Source organism: Poecilia reticulata, chromosome 15 (assembly GCF_904066995.2).
Source record: "Poecilia reticulata chromosome 15, P_reticulata-male-v2, whole genome shotgun sequence".
Classification (NCBI taxonomy): domain Eukaryota; kingdom Metazoa; phylum Chordata; class Actinopteri; order Cyprinodontiformes; family Poeciliidae; genus Poecilia; species Poecilia reticulata.
The window spans coordinates 9,843,990-9,863,163 of record NC_088844.1 but is presented as its reverse complement, the minus strand read 5'-3'; the positions used below and the strand labels follow the sequence as shown (position 1 = coordinate 9,863,163).

Sequence of the window (19,174 nt, the reverse complement as noted above, 5' to 3'; positions counted from 1 at the left end):
TCGGGCCACTTCTCAATTCACGGGCAATTGCTGTAAGGTTCTACAAAGTACAAATACTATGATAAAAACTTTGTATTTATCTGCTTGCTTCTTTAAGTCATGAGTATAAACATTACTGTGTCCTTCAGTTTACCTCAAAATATTACTTTATTTATGTTGCACCTTGTCTTTTTATCTGCTTAAATTGGCCTTTTTTAAGGTTATTTTTCTTTTTATTTGAATTTTCTTTTGCTTCAGTGTGTCTTATCTCTGTTTCTGTTTTTCTGCAAAGCAACTTTGAATTTCACTTTGTGTGAAAGGAGCAACGCCAACATTTTCTCTGCATTGTCTTTAGCAGTACAAACAATTGTACTGCTAAACAATCATGTTTTGCATTCTTCTGCGAATGCTACAAAACCATAACGTTATCATAATACGAGAATCTCATACCTACTCAGAAGATGCTTGCTCACGAAGATTCTCTATAAGTTGTAGGGTAAAACAAACAAACAAACAAAACAAAAAAACGCTGCTTTTTATCTTTCGCAAACATTTACCGCTTTGACACCGGAGCATTTTTTTTTCTCTTCCTTTTCTGCGCCTTCTGCTCTTTTCCCCGTCTTGTTGTCTGCCGTGCATCAGGGCTGCCCTGTGGCACACGGCTGAAAAGCGCCCGGGCACTTTTAATTTCCACTCAAGGTGGAACGTCACCCTTTGATTTCCTGTTTTAACATTCAAGAGGCGGGAGGCAAGGAGAAGAGGGGTTATTGATCAGAGCGGTGTAGTGAAGGTCAGCAGGAAAGGGAGGAGGAAGGGAGGGATGGGGCAGGTGGGGGGGGGATGAAAGAGGACAGGGGCAGAGATGGAGGGGCTGGGGAGATGAAAGGAGGAGGAGGATGAGGAGAGGGGTTGAGTGAGCAGACAAGCTGCAGGACTTTGTGTGTGTGCGTGCGCGTGTGTGTGTGTGTGTGTGTGTGTGTGTGTGCTCCTCAGATATCCTGCTGATTGAGCTTGTGCTTCTCAGTGTTCAGCATTCAGCTTTCAAGTTGATGGTTGAATTGATATTTCTTACCCCGCTGTGTTTACTGTTTGTGTATCTGCCCGGGCTCATAGCGTAGCGCGCCGGAGTGTCTCTCCATATCTGCTCAGATCTACTGTACAGCACGTGTGTGTTAGTACTAAACTGCTGTTTCTTTTTTTTTTCCTCACTAAAGTAAATCTCACCCCGATTTGCCTCTCTTTCTCCTCCTCTCTGTCTCCCAGGGGTGCAGTGTGCGAGTTAGGAGGAGGTATGACTTGCCTTGGTGGGCTCATGGTAAGTGAGACACACACACGCGCACGCTCAAAAGCAGACTTCTGCAAGGAAAAGTGTCTCGGCTTCTCTAATAAAACTAATCATTACCAATCAATATACGCACAGCATGAGCACGCAGTGTCCTTATCTATTCAGGCTCCGTCATTCACTTCCTGCGCGCTGGAATGCGCGTTTAGATTTGCGAGCCTTCAGGGGGAATTTGCATGCAAACACTTTACTCACAGCAGTTTAATATAGCGACTCATTTGTGTTCAGGGTTTACCGCCAGATTCACTGAGCAGATTATGCCTGAGTGTTTCTCCTGATTGGTTGATTTTTTTTATTTTTATTTTTTCCCCCTGGAGTCTGCGTCGAGAACAGTTAGTCGTTTCTAACATTAAATGGCTTAAAAGAGAAAAGTGTGCTGGATAGAATTTGTGTTTAGAAGAAGAAGAAAAAAGGATTTTCTAAAGTGCCACATCAAAAGTGTGTAAATAAAAAAAACAAAAAGAAAAGAAAAAGAAATTTCTGTTTGCTGTTTGCCAATGAGTTGAGCTGCAGAATGTCTTCCTTTCCAGCTATCAACATATCATCAGGCTGAGGCAGGTTTCTCACAGACCCAAAGCTGCCGCAATCTTGTTTCTTAGAGGTTTTAGACGCTATTTCAATCTTCATGCTCGCTTTAACAGGCAGGAGAACCAAACTAGTCGACTGAGTGATGAAGTTCTCGTTTATTCCACTCCACAATGAGTATTTTCTTTTATTTTACAAAAATAATTACGTTTTTTTTTTTTTTATTGTTAATTTATATCACTTGAATTGTGTGTTTAAAAATGTCCTAGGTTGCCTTAATCTATTTTATGTCTGCAGATAAAGATTCCTGTGATTGACAAAATTATTTATCATAAAATGTAATCAAAAATATGCAAACAAAGCAGCCACTTTGTCACAAAAGTAGTGAAACTTGAATAAGCCGTTGAGTATTTGGATGCCTAATACACTCCTCCACACACATGTGGAGACACCCTGCAGCCTGTCAGCTATAGGGCTTATTAGTCAGAGTCTTCTGGGGCCCTCCTCATAGCAGGCTTCAGTGTCCCATCGATCTGTTAGATGCCAATGAGTGTGTGTGTGTAAAACGCTGAGTTTTATCTCCTAGCGGTCAATACACCGTGTTTTGACATTGGTGGTCTGAGATGGAATCCTTCCTTCACACCTCTTTCCTCCTTCATCCGTCACTGACACCATTCTCCCCAAATTTCCTTTTTTATGCGTGTGAAAGTATGATGCTAAATATTGTTGAGTGTTTGACCATTAATACTCAGTAAAAATCAGCATGAAGATGTGATGAAACTATCGTTTTCTGAAAGTCGGAGGGTCAATCCACTAACAATGTTTTTGGGCGTTCTTAAATACGTTGTTGCCTTTCCAATGCACTTCTCATCTCTGGAAAAAAAATGTATGAATCAAGTTTTTTTTTTTTTTACAGGTTGGTTTCTCAAGAGATTAGCAGTGGTTAGTATCATTTCTGCAGACTAGTTAGAATCATCCCAGTGCAATCTGAGTCTGAATGGATTTTTGTTAATATAAAGCAACTCAAACAGTTGAAATAAGTTCTAATTTATGGATGTAGTATTTCATTTTTATGACTTCCCAAAAAAGGGCATTGTTCTTTGAATTAATTGACCTAATCTTTAATTTATTTCCATTCTGTCTGAAACTGAAACCCACAGGGCTTAAAGAGCTCCGGTCGGGGGCCGGATTTCCGGCTTTTCAAGCAAAGCGAGCATTGGACCAAACGGCCCGCCTCAACTAAACTGTAGATAATAGACAAAGATGTCTGCCAATCAGAATGCTAGCTCCCGTGTTCTTGACCAATGACTGTAAAACGGTTTGTAGAAATGAAGCGCATGCGTTCGGTTTGGCGATTAAATCAAATGCGATATGAAAGAAGATGGAGTTTGTCTCACCCGGTAAAGAAACACGTTAACTTGAGAAAGGAATTAAAAACAAGTGCTAGAAGTCCTCTTTCTTCTAGCGAGGACAAGACGGGAAGCTGGCGGATATTTTTACAAAAGGGGGGCGCTGGGATTTCTTTGGGGGGCGTTTGGTCGAAGTATTTACACCTTACAATCACAACAATACCAGTTTAGACTTTGAGCAACTTCCTAAAACTGTATTGTGTAACATTAAATCATGCTTGGCTGCAACTGTATCGATGGCAGCTCTTCTTCTATTCAGTGTTTGTAGCTTCTTGGCATAGCTCCGCTCCTGCTAGTAGCTTCACCACATCAGATCAGCGTTACACCGGCTGATGACGTTGCTGAGATTCACTTTGTCCGGTGTCTGATTTTCTAATATTTTATGTTTTATTGAGGATTTTTGTACATATGTTTTGGCAGTTCTGTGATCATATCAAAGCAGCAACTTATATTAAAAAGTGTTTTATTTCCGTTTGAAAGTTGCACACTTCCATGGAAGGACAACAGAAAATCGCTCTTATAAACATGTAATTACTAAAATCATGATACATTCACTTTGTATCCCTCTGAAAAATGAACCAATTTAAATAAAGAAATCCCGCCATGGGTGATACCACGATAGAGAGCGTTCGTTTTATAGCGTTAACACCGGTGCTGTAAGTGTTCCGGTATGAAACGGGTGTGATAGAACAACGGTACCACAACACTTAAATTTCAATAATCAGAATACCGAAATTGTTTTCCGTTGTTTTAAAAGGTTTATATCAGTTTGCCTTTTCCCCGTCGATACGCATCCCGACCGCCCTGTACCTTAGAGGGTTAAAAAAAAAAAAGACACGCTCATTGCTCAAAACTCTGAAACAGGAGAAGCGGGACATAAAATGGAGCGACGAACTAGATGTGAATTATGGCATAAAAACAGAGAATCCGACGCTGAACAGTGAAAAAATCAACACATGATGTGAAACATATGACGATTAGGCGGCGCAGCAGGTGATGTGTGAATATTATTCGTCTTATATTATTCGTCTCGTAATGGATAAATGATAAAATAAATGTAGCAACTGGAAAGAAACTAAAGTGGACATAACAATAAACCAGGAGAGGATAATACTAATCAAATGAAACTAAATGGAAATGAATGAAGAACAAAATGCAAGAATAAACTAAGAAACTAAACTAAATACAGAGGAATAAACTGGTATGGCAAGACCTTTCGAGCAATACTTAATACAGAGGACTGTATGGCAAGAATAAACACACTATTTCCAGATAAAAGGTAAAATAATATTGTTGAAGTGTCATGGGTTTGTTGAGACCACATCTAGTACTGAGAATAAATATATCTTACAGACCATAACAGTAAAGAACTGATCACTTATTTATGTTTTTAATTAGATTTGATATATTTATTTCTTCAATATTATTTTTCATGTCAGTGTTAATGTCATGAGGCTGATGACTCCGTGACACTTTCAATTTGACTCATTAGGATTTTATTAAGAACCAGATTTGTTCTTTGTAATTTCTGTCCAGTAAAACTATGAATCTATAAATCAATAGACAGCTCTATATAAAGATATAATCCATGTTTCTGTCTCATATTTGTATGGCATTAAAAGGACCTGGAACTTTTGTTTTTCCACTGAAAGCTCTGGTTTGCACAGTAAATGTCATGTGAGTGAAGTTTTATGGATGATACTCTGATGTCCCATTCTCCTGAAGGCAGCACAGAGCTGCACCACCAGAAACCGACATAAACACTGAAGAGAAGAAGAGCTATGATTAATGTAGTTACAGTTCTATCCATGTTTTAATGTTGCAGAGCTCAGTCGTTTTGCAAATAGATCAAAGTTTAAACTGGCATGTTGAACATCTTTTATTTGATCATTTTGTGGAATAATTAACAACTAGAAAATGGCACAAAATAAGAATATTGTTTCCACTCTGATTGGCTGCTGTTACTGATTTTAAGTTGAATGTTCATTGCATTTTTCGTAGACACCTGTGAAAATAATTTCTATTCCCATGGCTTTTTTGTTCTCTGGGAAATTATTTTTGATGATAAATACAGAAACAAGCATAAAAATCAAAACATCTACAATAGTGATAGTAATATTAATGATAAAATAATAGTCAGTGCAAAGTAGCCTAAAAATGATTTGGTGGGGGGCGGTGAGGGACCTGGATAAAGGCTGGGCCTAACCCTAACCCTAACCCTAACCCTTGTCGACATTAGGAATGATTACTTTAATGTTCGAAGAAATATTTGCTGTTGCTTTACAAAATCAGCTTGGCAGATTATTTGTGTTTGGTTAGTAAAATCATTATTCTCACAGATTTGTGACCGCTTACTAGCTGAGCGTGCAGATTGATGCTCCTGCGTCGACCAGCTGGACTCCCCTTCTTTCAGCTGTGTGCTCTGGTGGGGCCTGAAGGTGTCGTCCCGTTATTTCAGCAGATGGTGGGCAGCCCAGCACCTCACTCAGTGACCCCTTCAAATGCCCCTCAGGGTTTCAACATGTGTGTGTCTGTATGTTCACTTCTGCAGACAAATGCATGCATGATGGTTCCCTAGCAGGTTGTGCCGTTTTATTTAAACTGATTTCGCCCGTCCAGATGTGGAGACAGGATGTGTCGCAGTAACACAATCTCAAACTGATTTTTTAAATAATTTTTTTTAAAGAAATCCAACCTTTCTTTACAGCATTCAATAAGTGGGGAAAGTAAGGCTTTTTAATAAAACCAGTGTTGGCACAGCTTGCAATCTGTGAATGAAATAAATGATATCAGACTAATATAGTGCTCTATTAGGGCACTCAAAGATGCCTTTCAATGAAATCTCATGTAGGCCGAAGGTGACAATCTGCAGAACTGTTGAGCGTGGCATCATGACCTCTTTGGGATGACAAAATAAAAATCTGTTCACTTTAGCTAAAAAGCTGAAAATTGGATATCCATGAGTTGCAGAAATCGTTTATCAAACACAAAAATCCTTTTTTTTTTCTTTCTCAGAACCGTCACAGTTCCCAAACTTAAACCCAGTGGAGAGCCTATAGGGTGCGCTGCAGAGAGCGTTAGGAGACCTCAGGACTGACTCTGACTCTTAAGGTCATAATGGCCGGTTATGTAATACCTGCCAGTGACTCATTCATTTTGGCTAGTGAGGCAATAAATTGCCAATGATCAGTTGACGAATTTGCCCCAATAACCCAGTTAACTTCATTTAAATAAAATTTTTATTTTAGATTTTAGTGTAGCATTGAAAATAAAGGACAATATGTGGAGCTGGTACAATATTATTAGGGCTAGTTTTATTGCAGTTTTTATGCAGAATTGTGGGCGTGGCAAGATGGTGCCTTTGTGTGGCTTCGCCACCTTTTAACCGTTTTAGCCGTCTGTCGCTTTTTTAACTTATCATATTTTGTGAGCAGACTTATACAGTCTGCTCAGAATAACTAAGCATTGTTTTTCTGAGCAGACTGCTCATTAAAACTAGCTAGCTAGCAGTGGTGGAGAAAGTACTCAAAAAATGTACTTAAGTAAAAGTACAAATACAAAGACAAACACAAACATGTACTCAAGTAAAAGTAAAACTACCACATTAACATTTGTGCTTAAGTAAAAGTAAAAAAGTACTTGCTGAATGCATTACCTAATCCCTAATACAATATCATTAAGTGTACCGATCGTATTTAATTTTAATACATTAGAAATGTGCCATTTTAATGAACAATGCCACAGATAAAGCATGTTTTTATTACGTTTACTCTCTGTAACATAGTTTAGACTTGGATATGTGATTCTATGCATCATAATTTCAGGGATGGAAACATCTCGTCTCCTGTCCTAACATAGCATCAACTTCACTTTTTTTGCCAGTAGTGGCATTTATTTAGAAAGAAATCCAAAAGAAAGGGATTGGAAAGAAGGTGGGTGGGGGAGGACATGCAACCGAGGAGCCACGTAGCAGAGTTGTGGTCAAGACCACCGACCCACGACCAAGTCAAGACCAGCACCCCGTGCTACGTGACATGAAAAAATTTAATTTTACCTATCAAAATTGCTTCTTAAATTGATCTGAAAGATCCACATTCCCATAAAACACCTAGATATTAAATTTTTAGAGCTGAAATAAATTTAATCAGCAAAGATCCGTCCAGAAGAATCGGATCGTTCCTGAATGTCTAAGTCCCTGAACTTCACATTTTAACGGAAAAAAAGCGCAACGCGGCTTGGATGTAACGAGTAACGCGACACTTTTGTAGAAATGTAGTGAAGTAGAAAGTACAGATACTTACTGCAAAATGTAGTGGAGTAAAAGTAGAAAGTACCTATTATTAAATCTACTTAAGTAAAGTACAGATACACGAAAATTGTACTTAAGTACAGTAACGAAGTACTTATACTTCGTTACTTCCCACCACTGCTAACTAGTCAGTTAGCCATCTACTTGTTAGCTAGCAGATAGCATTGATACTATGGAGCATATTCTTCTGACTTGTGGTTGTAAGACCCACTTCTATAAGGATTTTGTCAACTAAATCTTTATTAATAGTACTTTTCATTAGGTTAGATATGTAGTAAGTTGTATTGTATGGGAAAGTGCTCTTGCTAGCTAGATCATTTTAGAAAGATGTGCTAAAATTGAGAATTAGTGTTACACGGTTACTGGCAAAATATTATGTCTAGCTAAAAAAAAATGCAGTTATATCATCAAGTTATCACAGCATTATTGCATCCAGAAGGTAAAATGATGATGTTATTTTCTGCTGTGCAGAGTATAGTCAAAGTCCAAGATTACTCTCTGGAGAAATTCTTGGTTTCCTAAATATTGCCAAACGGGGTTCAGTACAATAATGGCAGCAGAGACACTGATAATTTCACCACTGATGATTTTGATAAACAATAATCTCTTAAAGAGGGAGGGGATTTCTGTGTTTTCTAAGGGTAAGATAATGTTACTGCAACACAAGAGGAATTTCTTTTAAGCCAGTTTGCACGTCTTAACGGAGGTGCCGACAAATTTGACCCACTTGGAGATGCAGGCACCCTCTTTAACAAAAGCCAACAGCCTGACATACGCTTGCTGATACAGGAAGAAGGTAGTTGTAAAGAAAAAGACCGTCAAAAAGCCAAGTCTACACCGGAGCTCACACCCCAACCCCCTCCCTATCTACATCTCCCTCGCACACGTCGAAACGCGGCAGCTCTCCATTCTCTCGACTCCCTCCGTCGCTTTCTCGTCGTCGTTTCGCTGTATACGCTCCGCAAAGTTATATGAAGGGCATCAGGCAGGCCCGGCGAGCCGAGTGCAGAGTGACAGCGGCGAACGGAGTGATGGCTCGGCCTGATAAACACCCAGCGTCAAATGAAAAGGCTTTGCGCTTGCCATCATCCCCTGTCACAATGCAATTACCGAACAGAGTGATAGCAAGATAGCAGGCCCCCACCGCTAGCCACAATGATAAAAGTATTGACTGATTTGATTGAATGATTAAAATAATGCAGACATAAAAATGGGGTGAAGATAGAGAGAGGGGAAAATGGCAGGGAGAGACGGAGGGCGGCGTGGGCCGGGCTGCCAAGGAGCGAGGCTTTTGTAGATACGGTTGTGTCATTATTGTGTGCGTGTGTTCAGATGTTTGCTTCATCTGAGGCTGCTGTTTTTATTTTTTTTTTAATTTTTTGGGGGGGTTTGTTCTTTTGTTCCGTGTTGTTTAATTTCTCCGTCTCTTTCCTGTCTCTCCTCTGGCTCTCAGGTTGCCATTTCTGCTGACGTGAAGGAAGTCCTGCTATCAGATGGGAATGAGAAGTCCATTCAGAGTATCCTTTCATCGTCCTCTCCTCTCTCTCTCCGTCTCTCCATCGCTGCCGTAGCTCCATTAGCTCACAGCGATTCATGTGCTATCGTACAATTTTTGTTCCCGCGAAAGAAAAAAAAATCGCTTTTCTTTTGTCCCTCAGTGAGATAGTTAGGCGTTTGATTGTGTGTCCGTTAGATGGAAATCTATGGTGCAGGAATGTTTTTTTTGTTTTTTTTTTGTTCTGTGATTAAAATGTTCACATCCTAAAGGGGAAAACATTGGGTTTTTTTATTTTGAGTTTCAAATATTTACTTTCCTTCCTATCAGTTTGAAAATGTATTTCAACGGATACCATCTCATTGGATTTATTGACACTGAGAGGATTAGCATCCAAAACGAGAAACAATCAAATTTAAAGTCCTGCAAATTGGGTCAGAAATGCTGCTTTTTCTGATGGTTTGTTGCCTATCAAACGTTAGAGAATGATGGAGCAAAAGGCAGATGAATTAGTGCAACACTTTTGCTGCTTCTCTTCAAGCGTAAATAAGAATACAATTATGGAAAGGAGCGTTTTAAAAAAGATATCCGGTTTTACTTTTAAGACTTGGATGAGAACGATAACTACAGGGCAAAGATTCATGTCTGAATCAACAATTTAAAGAGGTATCTCAGATTTGCTCTAACTGGAGTTCTTTCACTTAAGAGGTTATAATCAGTCATAAGTTTACTGGTGTTAAATAACTTCACTAAAATGAAGACGACTAGTTTCAAAGGATTCTGGTAGCAGTGGCGAGGTCAAGACGAAAGTGGACTTGAAACTGCTTCACTTTCTAAAATGTGGAGCCATGCAAATTATGTTTTATGGGTTTTATTAGGCTGCCAGGTTTGCAAAAGAAGGTTACTTATACAAGATTGCATGTGCCGATGAAACCAAATATTTACATAGACTGTATTAGAAACAAAAAAAAAAACCTTTTTATTTCACTGCCAGCAAAACATGTTGCCACATACTTCACATTCGGGTTCAGGTTTGTAGGTTTTTATGTTGCTTTTGAAGTTATGGCCTCTTCCATTCTGAGTGGCCTTCCAGCCAATGTTGGGTCTGAAAACTTTAACAAGAACATTTGGGTGAATGCGGCTTTATTCATGATGAACCAAACTTTTGGACATGTTGGTTTATTGTGTTAAAAACCTCTGCAGCCGTGCCTCTGCATTACTCTTATGTGGGCAAATAGAAATAATATTTTCGATCCTACATGACCGGAAACATGACATTTTTGTGTGATTTAATGATAGAAAGTGAGAAAGGAGGGCCAATGTCTTTTTAAAAAGTGTACGTAAACATCTTGTTTCAGCTATATATCTGTTAGTTATTCATGATTCATTTGGAAGTGAATAGGATTTGTCAGTGTTCTTTCAGCTGATCAGGCTGAATTCTGCCTTTTGCAAATTTGAACCCCTGCACTGTAAAAAAATATATTTTGTGACTCAACTTGACTCATTCTAGTTCCCTTGTTGGTTTGATTCAGTTAAGTTGTATCAACTTAAACTGTCACTTAACTAAAGCTGTTGGTATAACTTCAATTATGTTGACTTAACTGTCTTTAGCAAGTATATTAAACTAAAACTATTTAGTTAAGAGAAATAAAAAAAAAGTTGCTCCAATTTATTCAGCCAAGTCTTTATTGTATTTCATCAAGTTGATTTAACATGAAAATGTACATTTTTGTAAATTAAATTAAATTAAAGTCAAGTTTAAGATGTAGGTTTTATTACAAATCATGCTTGTGACTGTAAAGGGGGAGCACAAAGTCTTGTTTTAGTCAAGTCAGTCTCTGCCTAAATGCTAATTAATCCTCATTATTACATAATAATTGAGAAGTAATGCATCCAAATATGAAGTCCGTGGTCAGTCTTGTTCCTGGTGTTTTCTGAGTCAGAAATGAGTTTTTTTCCACTGAACTTGCAGCTCATGACAGACCCTAGATGTCGTGTCGGAGTGCAGAAGAACAGCTGGGCACAATCTGAGGAGGGGGAACCTACCAACCGCATCCGCCAAGTTAAGAGCGCTGCGACTGCCATCCTGTCAGATTTAGTTTTGAGAGTTTATCTAATGCTGAGGGTTAGGGTGAGAGCATGAAGCGATCTTTACAATCAAGTTTGTTAAAAATGCTGGGTGTGTTTTGTTTTTTTTTCTTTCTTCTTCAAATTCAGACATGTAATTATGTTTTTAGAAGAAATCTTTAGGTGAGATTTTTGGTGTCGTTTCTTCTTTAAGTGGGCTATCGATCAAAACACAGTTCTTCTTCCCTCATTTCATTTCATCTTTTTTCCCTCCTTTAATCCTTTTAGATCTTCCAGTAATCAATGGGGCAGCACCGCAGAAAACAAAATAAGCAGCTTGTTTCACCGTCTGTTAACAAACGAGGGAAATCTAAATATGCGTCCTCGCTTTCCCCCGTTGAGCGACGCGGTTCTTCCAAATTTAACCGCGCTTACAGCATCTCCGTCCCCAGCCGGGCTACAATGCTCCTTCTCTGATCACAATAAGACCAAACAATAACATCGCGAAGACTGTAAAACACACACTTGGACACGCAAACAATACGCCATTGACCGGCTGCTTTGTTTCCTAGAACAAACACTCGGGGAGAATTGTAAGTGAATTCAGAGCGAAAAATGGAAGCGAGTACACACGCACGCACGCACACACACACACACACACACGCACCCCCCCACCCTCCCCCACAGACACACACACAGAAAAGGTGGGGGGTGAGAAAGACTCAGGATTTGTCCCGGACTTTGCCAAATTGGTCCATTCACACACTTTGTGGTATTTCCTCCCGTTGAGGCCTGAGCCGTGTCCTAATGGCCTCTGTTTATCTCGCGTGGCTTTTTATTTTGCGGCAGAATGGAGAGCGATGGCGGCTGTTGATAGGGCTTCAGATTTATTCAGCAAAATAGATGAGAAGATATGAAAAGGAAGAAGAAGAAGTTGTGAACGGATGGCATATAGTGTACATGCTCTAGGAGAATAGATTTCCCACTTTTCGTAGAAGTTGTTGACCTCCTTTATTGTTGTCAGGCCTCTCGCCCCGCCATAAGGAAAAAAAAACATGCAGCGAAGAGAGCAGAAACCGCTGCTGCTCTGACCTTGAATACTCATGTAGGAAATCAATGGAAATGTTCCATTAAGAATGATTGATGCATGTCATTGGCCGCTGCCGCTCGGCCTCAAGTGATTGAAGAAAATGTTTTTTTTTCCCCCACTTTATAGCTCAACAAGACTCAAAAATCTTTATTTGATTTCTCAAATCTCTTTTTTTTTTTTTTTACTACTGTGCATGTTTTCAGCTGGGGACAAGTGTGTGTGTGTATAAACTTTCCCTCAGTGGCGTAAGCGTGCTCTGACCCGCCTTTCGTCCTCACTCCTTCGCAGGCGCTCCGATTGTGTGCAAATAAGACGCATTTCTGCATCCTAAATGCTCCTCACATGCGTAACCTGTGTTTCGTTTGTGTTTCTCATTGTGGGACACCTCTGAGATCCGTAACAGATTTACAGTGATCAGTTCATCACATGTTCCGGCTCTCTTCATCCATCCCTCTTGTTCTTTCCACCCCCCACCCTGCCTTTGTCGATTGGATTCGTCTCGGCCTTTTGCTGGCTTTAAAGACAAGGAAATCCTAATTGAATTGCTTTGCAACTCCACTAGTCGCTGTATTAATAGACAACTTGACATCAATCACCCTGCCTTTGTGTGTCTTCATTTGTGTGTGTGTGTGTTTTTCTATCTGTGGTTAAAAGCCTTTCCATTGATCCGGTAAGAAGCAGCTGTGATGCAGCGCTCCGTCCCTGGACATCATTTCTGCTCACTCATGCTTTCCTCCATGTGGGTGTTGTTGACCATACAACATGTTTCCCACAATTCTCTAGTTTTATATCTTCTGATATCCTTCCCGGCAACATGACATCAACGTTTACAACGGACGTGCTATTACGTTTGCTTTAAACTAAACATCGCTTTGACAGAGCTGATTTGTCAAATGTTAGGTGACCGTTTGTCTGCTGAACACTTTAAGTTCTTTGTCCCAAAATAATTTCTATCCCTTGTGTCCGCCGATTAAGAGCAACTTGGAGCGTCTTGATTCACAAGCTAATGAGATCTGAGCACCCACAACTTTCTTTCATGGGACTTTTTGATAAATTATAAATGGTAATGTTTCATTTTTAGTTTGTGTTGGATGTGATTTTTTTCAGTGTTGACATAAACATGAATTCTTTCAGTTTTAACCTTTGTGGAGTGAACTTAGCGTTGGTTCGTGAAAAGCGGGAACCTGCGCTGCCGCCGCTGCCTCCTGCCCACATTTTAGAGATAAATCCTTGACCGCTGCACCTCAGATGTTCGGAGAGTGGTCGAGAGAAACAGGCTGGCCGGAAAGTTTGGGTCAACGCACGTATCGTCAAGGTAAGATGCTGTTCAGCTCAAGACAATGATCTTTAGTTTGATTTTTGTTAATGGTTCCTGCACATTGGTTCATTTTACTCTTGTTTGAGCTCATGATCCCTTTTTGGAGTTACAACTTAAAACTTCCCTGTGGTTCTTTTTAAGATTTTATGTAACAAACCAACACAAAGTAGTAAATAATTGTGAAGCGGAAGAATAAAGCTACGTAATTTTCCACCCTAAAAACATTGCATTGATGATTAAATGGTTTAGTCAAAGTTCAGAGCTAAATCCAATTGAGAATTTGTGACATGACTTAAAAATGTATATGTGTTATCAACTGTTCTATTGCTTAAAAGCTTTCTTGTTTTCACTAGAACAATATTTTAGTTTGAGGTGTTTAGATTCGTGGTCTCAAGCCACAGGCTCCTGAAAAGTGTTGAACATAATCATCGGCTGACTCTGTGGGCTAGTTTGAAGTAAATTCGTCAGATTTTCAAATGTCTGCTGTGATTCAAATGCGACTTGGTCAACACTTATATTTGTGCCATCTTGTCGCCCGAATCTCCAACTAGAAATACGGTTGCTTCAGATATTCAGCATGAAAGCACTCGTCCCGTTTTGAGAGTGCTGCAGATTAATTATCGGGCTTTAAAGTCCAAGCATGCGCATAGGATCATCAAAGAAAAGTGACCCTCTTTGATAAGGATCAATGGTCCAGAAAACATGCACACACTCCTCATATGCAAGGACAGGCTAAAATGAACCTAATTGTTGTCCCTGTCTCAACCCCCCCGCCCAAAAAAAACACATTTTCCAATGACTGTTTTTTTTTTTTGCTCCCCTACGTCTTCTCTCTCCGTCTCTCCATCCCTCGCTCCTGAGCATATTTACATGAGTGGTAGATGGAGTGAAAAAGTAAACGTATAATTAGGCTACATTACTTTGATTGTTTTCTTTTCAGATTATGCCTGCTGTCATCTCGGCGCCGCAAGAGAGGGCGAAGGCCACGATGCGATTGTGCTAGGGGATGGAGAGGGAGGGGCATGTCGCGCGATGTCGTTTGCACACTCATGCATACGTGCGAGCGTTGTGTGTTGGGGCCTCCCACTGCGAACTGAGATTGTATTTCTAGCAGGGCCTAATGTTTTGTTTACTGAGTGTTAAAAATGCCTAATTAATAATCCCCCCACCCGTCCTCCAAATCTGCCTGACAGTGGGATAGAGAGAGAAAGGCAAAGTGGCGTGGAAAAAGAGGTGAAGAGGAAAGCTGGGCGCTTAGAGGAGGACAAAACAGCAGCACCGGTTTAGAGGCGGATTTCAGCGGGACAGAAAACTGCAGCGGCATCAGGATGAACCGTGTGTCTCTTTCGTCAAGCATCCCTTTGAGAGCGATATTTATAAAACAAGCACACTTGTTTTTTTGTGAGGTTGTGGGAATTTTACCCTGACATGGTTGCAATTACATGCATGCGTGATTAAAGGCAGGCGATTAATATGAAAACGTTGAATTTGTTGATGTTACAAATTCATGTTTTAGGTCTTGACGTCACCTATCAAGACCTGAAAGTCTCTCTTCGGCTTTTAGGAGGGTTACGTAGTTCATAGCAGCGCGTTACGCAAAAAGATGAGCGAGGAGAGTCAGACCGATATGCTCAGTGGCAAGTTTTGCTTTAAAAAAAAACACAGCAGGCAGACATTGGTATAAAACTAAGGTAGCGCGTACAATGAATTATCTTTCCACCAAAGCACAGCCAATTTACAGTTAACATTTCTAAAGTGCGTTTGAAACAAAACGACTTCTTTTAAACCTTCTTGAATATGAAAACCTGGAAAACGGAAATGTTTTGGTTTGAGACAATACATAAAACACTTTCTGATGGATATATTCTGTACATACATTCAGAATGCATATATATATATATGTATGTATTGTGAATCATTGCATTCTAGCTGTGCCCCGGAGCTCGACTTTGGCAATGTTCTCAAAACCAGAGAAAATAAATAGAAGCGCCGGGGGGTTGAAAAGCAACCTGTGCGGAAGGTGGGCTTTTCCTCTCGGCATGTGTGTGTGTTCACAAGGTATAAATGTCAAGTGTCATGTCAGACGCTCCCTTGCCTTATCCCGCAGACGTCATGTCTTCCTCTCCGATGCGTTCTCCTGGTCTCTACTGAGGCAGAAAAACAGTGGGGGTCACAGAGAGCGAGGTGTCAGACAGCCAGCAGCTCAGTGCTGAAGAGGAAAAGAGCAGTGAAGGTGGAGAAAGAGAAGACGAAGACAAAGAGCTTTTTCTCCATGTCTGGGTCTTTTTTTTTTTTTTTTTTTTTTTTTAGCAGCGCTGCTTGGTTTCTTTCACCACCCGTCCAAATGCTGAACTTTTGTCTCTGTTTCATGTGTGTGTTACAGGGTGGTGAGGTGGGACTGCGAGGTGGACATTTCAGCGCTGGAAGGTTACTTTGATACCGTCATGTGTGCAGACTGGTACGTTTACACACACATACACATCCCCACACACACACAGATTTATCTCCGTATGTGTCCGCTTCTGACATTCAGTCTCACTTTTTGCATGACGGTCCCTGCGTCCCCCCACCTGTGCCTGGACCTTCCCCTGATTCGGCCACACACTCTCTCTTTCTCACACACACACATCCATACGCATGCTCCGATGCCCGCACGCATCCATTTTACACCAAATTGCCTCGTTTTCATGCTTAGTGTCCCAGCAAATGGATGACTTAGGCAAATTGCAAATAATTGCGCCTTGACAAGAAAGGAGACTCTGTAAGATAAAGGAAGAGTCTGGGGAGGAGTGGAAACTGAGATGGAAACGGAGAGATGGAGCAACATAAACACAACAATTAGCCCATCAGATATTATTAAAATGTATGTGACCATCCAGAAAAACCAAATCTTCTCCCCTTCTGCTGAAAGACCAACAATAACGGAGGCGTAACTCAAAAGGAACATGCCATAATACATCTGGGACAAACTTTTAAGAAATTAATTTTAGAAGAGGTTTTATTTTTATTTTAAAAATGCTGCGTTTGCATACGTTGCAGTGTGCTGTTTTGTTTGACTGAATTGTCAAGTGTTTTGGTCAACGTCTGTTGATTTTTAATGTGCTGCATAAATACATTTGCATTGGCATGTTGGGTAAAAGTTTGTTCAAAAATGTATTGAGAATTGGAAAGTTAGTTTAAAGTAGTGTTTTCCCTGCATGCATTTAGATTTTGGACGTTGGAAGAACAAACTCTGTCATGACGATTACAATGGTCAAAAACATCTCCAGGTCAGTTTGACCATGATGCAGCCAAACCTCGCAATTTCTGTTCATCCTGCTTACTTTTTACCAAGGGAACAAGCTATTTTAGGCAAAATTGACTTAACCATTACATATTAGTTTATTTGTTTTTTGATATTGGGCAAATAAAAAAATTGGGAAATAAATAAGCATACAAATACTGTATAAAACACAATATAAAATTGTATTTTATGTTAAAAATAATAATAATAATAATAATAATAATAATAATAATAATAATAAACTGTAGGTCTGATACCAGTTTGATCGAAATATAAGATACAATAATCACAGCATTTTTGAGAACTGAGAATAAATCTTACTGTTGTCCACACAATTCTGGGACCATAAGAAATTTACTTGACATGGTATTTCTATATTGGACACTATGTTCAAGAGCAACACTACTGAAAAGCTTCATCATGCCAATGTGATCACTTTTTAAATTCAATCATCAGATCGTAGATGTTTATTCATGGACGAAGTTGGAAGAAGAAGGATTGTCCAGAAACGTGAGCTTTTCAAGTCAGTGTCTAAGCTGCCGGACAGACCAGAGAAGCCCAAATAAATGATCAGAGTGAATTGTAAAAGTCTGAAAGTGGAGCCTGTTTGGGAGATCTTCCACTCACACATGAAGTCTGGAGGCCATTGGCAGGATGCCGAGATTCGTTGCGACATTGTGAAGGCTTTGGGCATTGTGGTCAACATTTCTCTTTGGGATCTCCTGAAGGCCTGCAGAGTTTGAGTCGTGTTTTCAGTTTTTAGGTAAAGAGACAGAGTGTGTTCCATCCATCAAGAGTTTCAGCCTCTCTGGGGAAGTGTAATTTAGGAAGACTTGCACTGATTGGTGAGCTCAGAGTGAAACCTTTCGTTTCATAGTTTAGCTGTCCAGACCACATGTGGTGTGGCCTGAGGGATTTCGTGGAGAATATTGTAGGTGCATCAGCAGCCAGGAAAACTTTCTATCCTTCTTCTCAACACAAAGTTGAGCATGTGTCCAGTGTGGCTAAGATTCTGCTAGAGGACTGCCTCTTGTCACAATCCTGTTTGATGAACAGAAATGATGTCAAGTGATAATTTTTTGAAGTGTAGGGTTGTCTGGTTTGAGAGCTCGGCATCTTGTCTTTGCTTTTTGCATCTGAGGCGGTCATGTTGTTGTCCTCGTGCCACTTAACCCGCCAACTAGGAAACGTAAAAAAGAAAAGCTCTCTATTTAGTGATCCGTCTACATTTTGACCCTTATGAGATATGGATCATTTTCTGTGACAATGAGTTCCTGAGATTCCTCCAAAGATTGGCTGAGGAGGTCCACCATCTGGGTCAAACCTGGGAATGGAGCTGCCTCTCCGATGCATCAAAGGAAGTACATCTGATCACGACGCCTCCTGGGTGACTCTCTCTAAAGCGTCTCCTGGCAGATCCCGCTGAGAGGAGACCCTTAACGACAGACCCAGAACTCACCGGAGAAAGACGATCCGTCTCATCTTTTTCAAGTGGAGGAATTGAAAGTGTGGCTGTGTTCTTAAGCCTCTCACCTTCTTTCGGTCTTTGGGTGGTCCCACTTACACAGTCCCAGTAATTCCTGATGTGGGCAGTTGTGTTAAAACTCTTAAAGGGGCACGGGGAGGGCGGGGGGGGATACACATTTTCCAACTTCACAAACACTGAAGAAATCCAGGTTGCATAAGGGTGTGCATCTCTCTGCATAAGTGTGTGCAATGTGTGCTAAGTGCTGCATTAGCAAATGGCATTATCATTATTTTAATGTCATGGTCATTACAGGTAATAGTCAGGTACAACACCCATAGAGAGAGGGGGTGCAAGCAGCTAAAAGAGGATATTTTACAGTGGACTGGCGCATTTGCGTGACAGACAGAAGCAGTACGTCTGAGACCGCGGCAAATTGTACGTGAGGTTTTGATATTGCAGGTTCTTTTCCCCCCATTTATCACAGCAGAACACCAAGCCAAAGCCGCGCGCGCCTGCGCAAGAGCCGGAAAGTTGTTTTTCTGTGTGGTCCCGCAATCTTTTCCCGCATGCAAATGCAAGCGAGCGATTTGTGCGATGATTGCGCTGCCGGCAGCCGAAGAGCAACGGCTGCCGAATTAACGCACGAGTCGTTGTGACGATCACCTTCGAAAAGGTCAACAGCAGCAAATTGCACTCCAATTAATTACAGCTTCTACCTGTTACAGTGGATCTACTGCTGAGAAGTAGCAGGAGGAAGGAAGGAAGGAAAGTTTGCCTCAGCTGCCAGTGTTGTGCCCTTTTCTTGTGATTTTTTTTCCATCTTCGATGAAATCATGTTGCTAGAAAGTTAAACGGAGCCTTAAGACAGATCTAACATGTAGGATGTAAT

General features: G+C 40.5%; 1 protein-coding gene across 1 annotated transcript in view; it reads left to right on the top strand.

The window, feature by feature from the left end:
* camkmt (calmodulin-lysine N-methyltransferase) overlaps positions 1 to 19,174 on the top strand; it is a 111,136-nt gene that overhangs the window by 70,552 nt on the left and 21,410 nt on the right. Inside the window, exons 5-8 of the mRNA XM_008428730.3 lie at positions 1,243 to 1,294; positions 9,018 to 9,081; positions 13,465 to 13,531; positions 15,918 to 15,992. Coding sequence (XP_008426952.1) covers positions 1,243 to 1,294; positions 9,018 to 9,081; positions 13,465 to 13,531; positions 15,918 to 15,992 — 258 coding nt within the window. The remainder of the gene's footprint in view (positions 1 to 1,242; positions 1,295 to 9,017; positions 9,082 to 13,464; positions 13,532 to 15,917; positions 15,993 to 19,174) is intronic.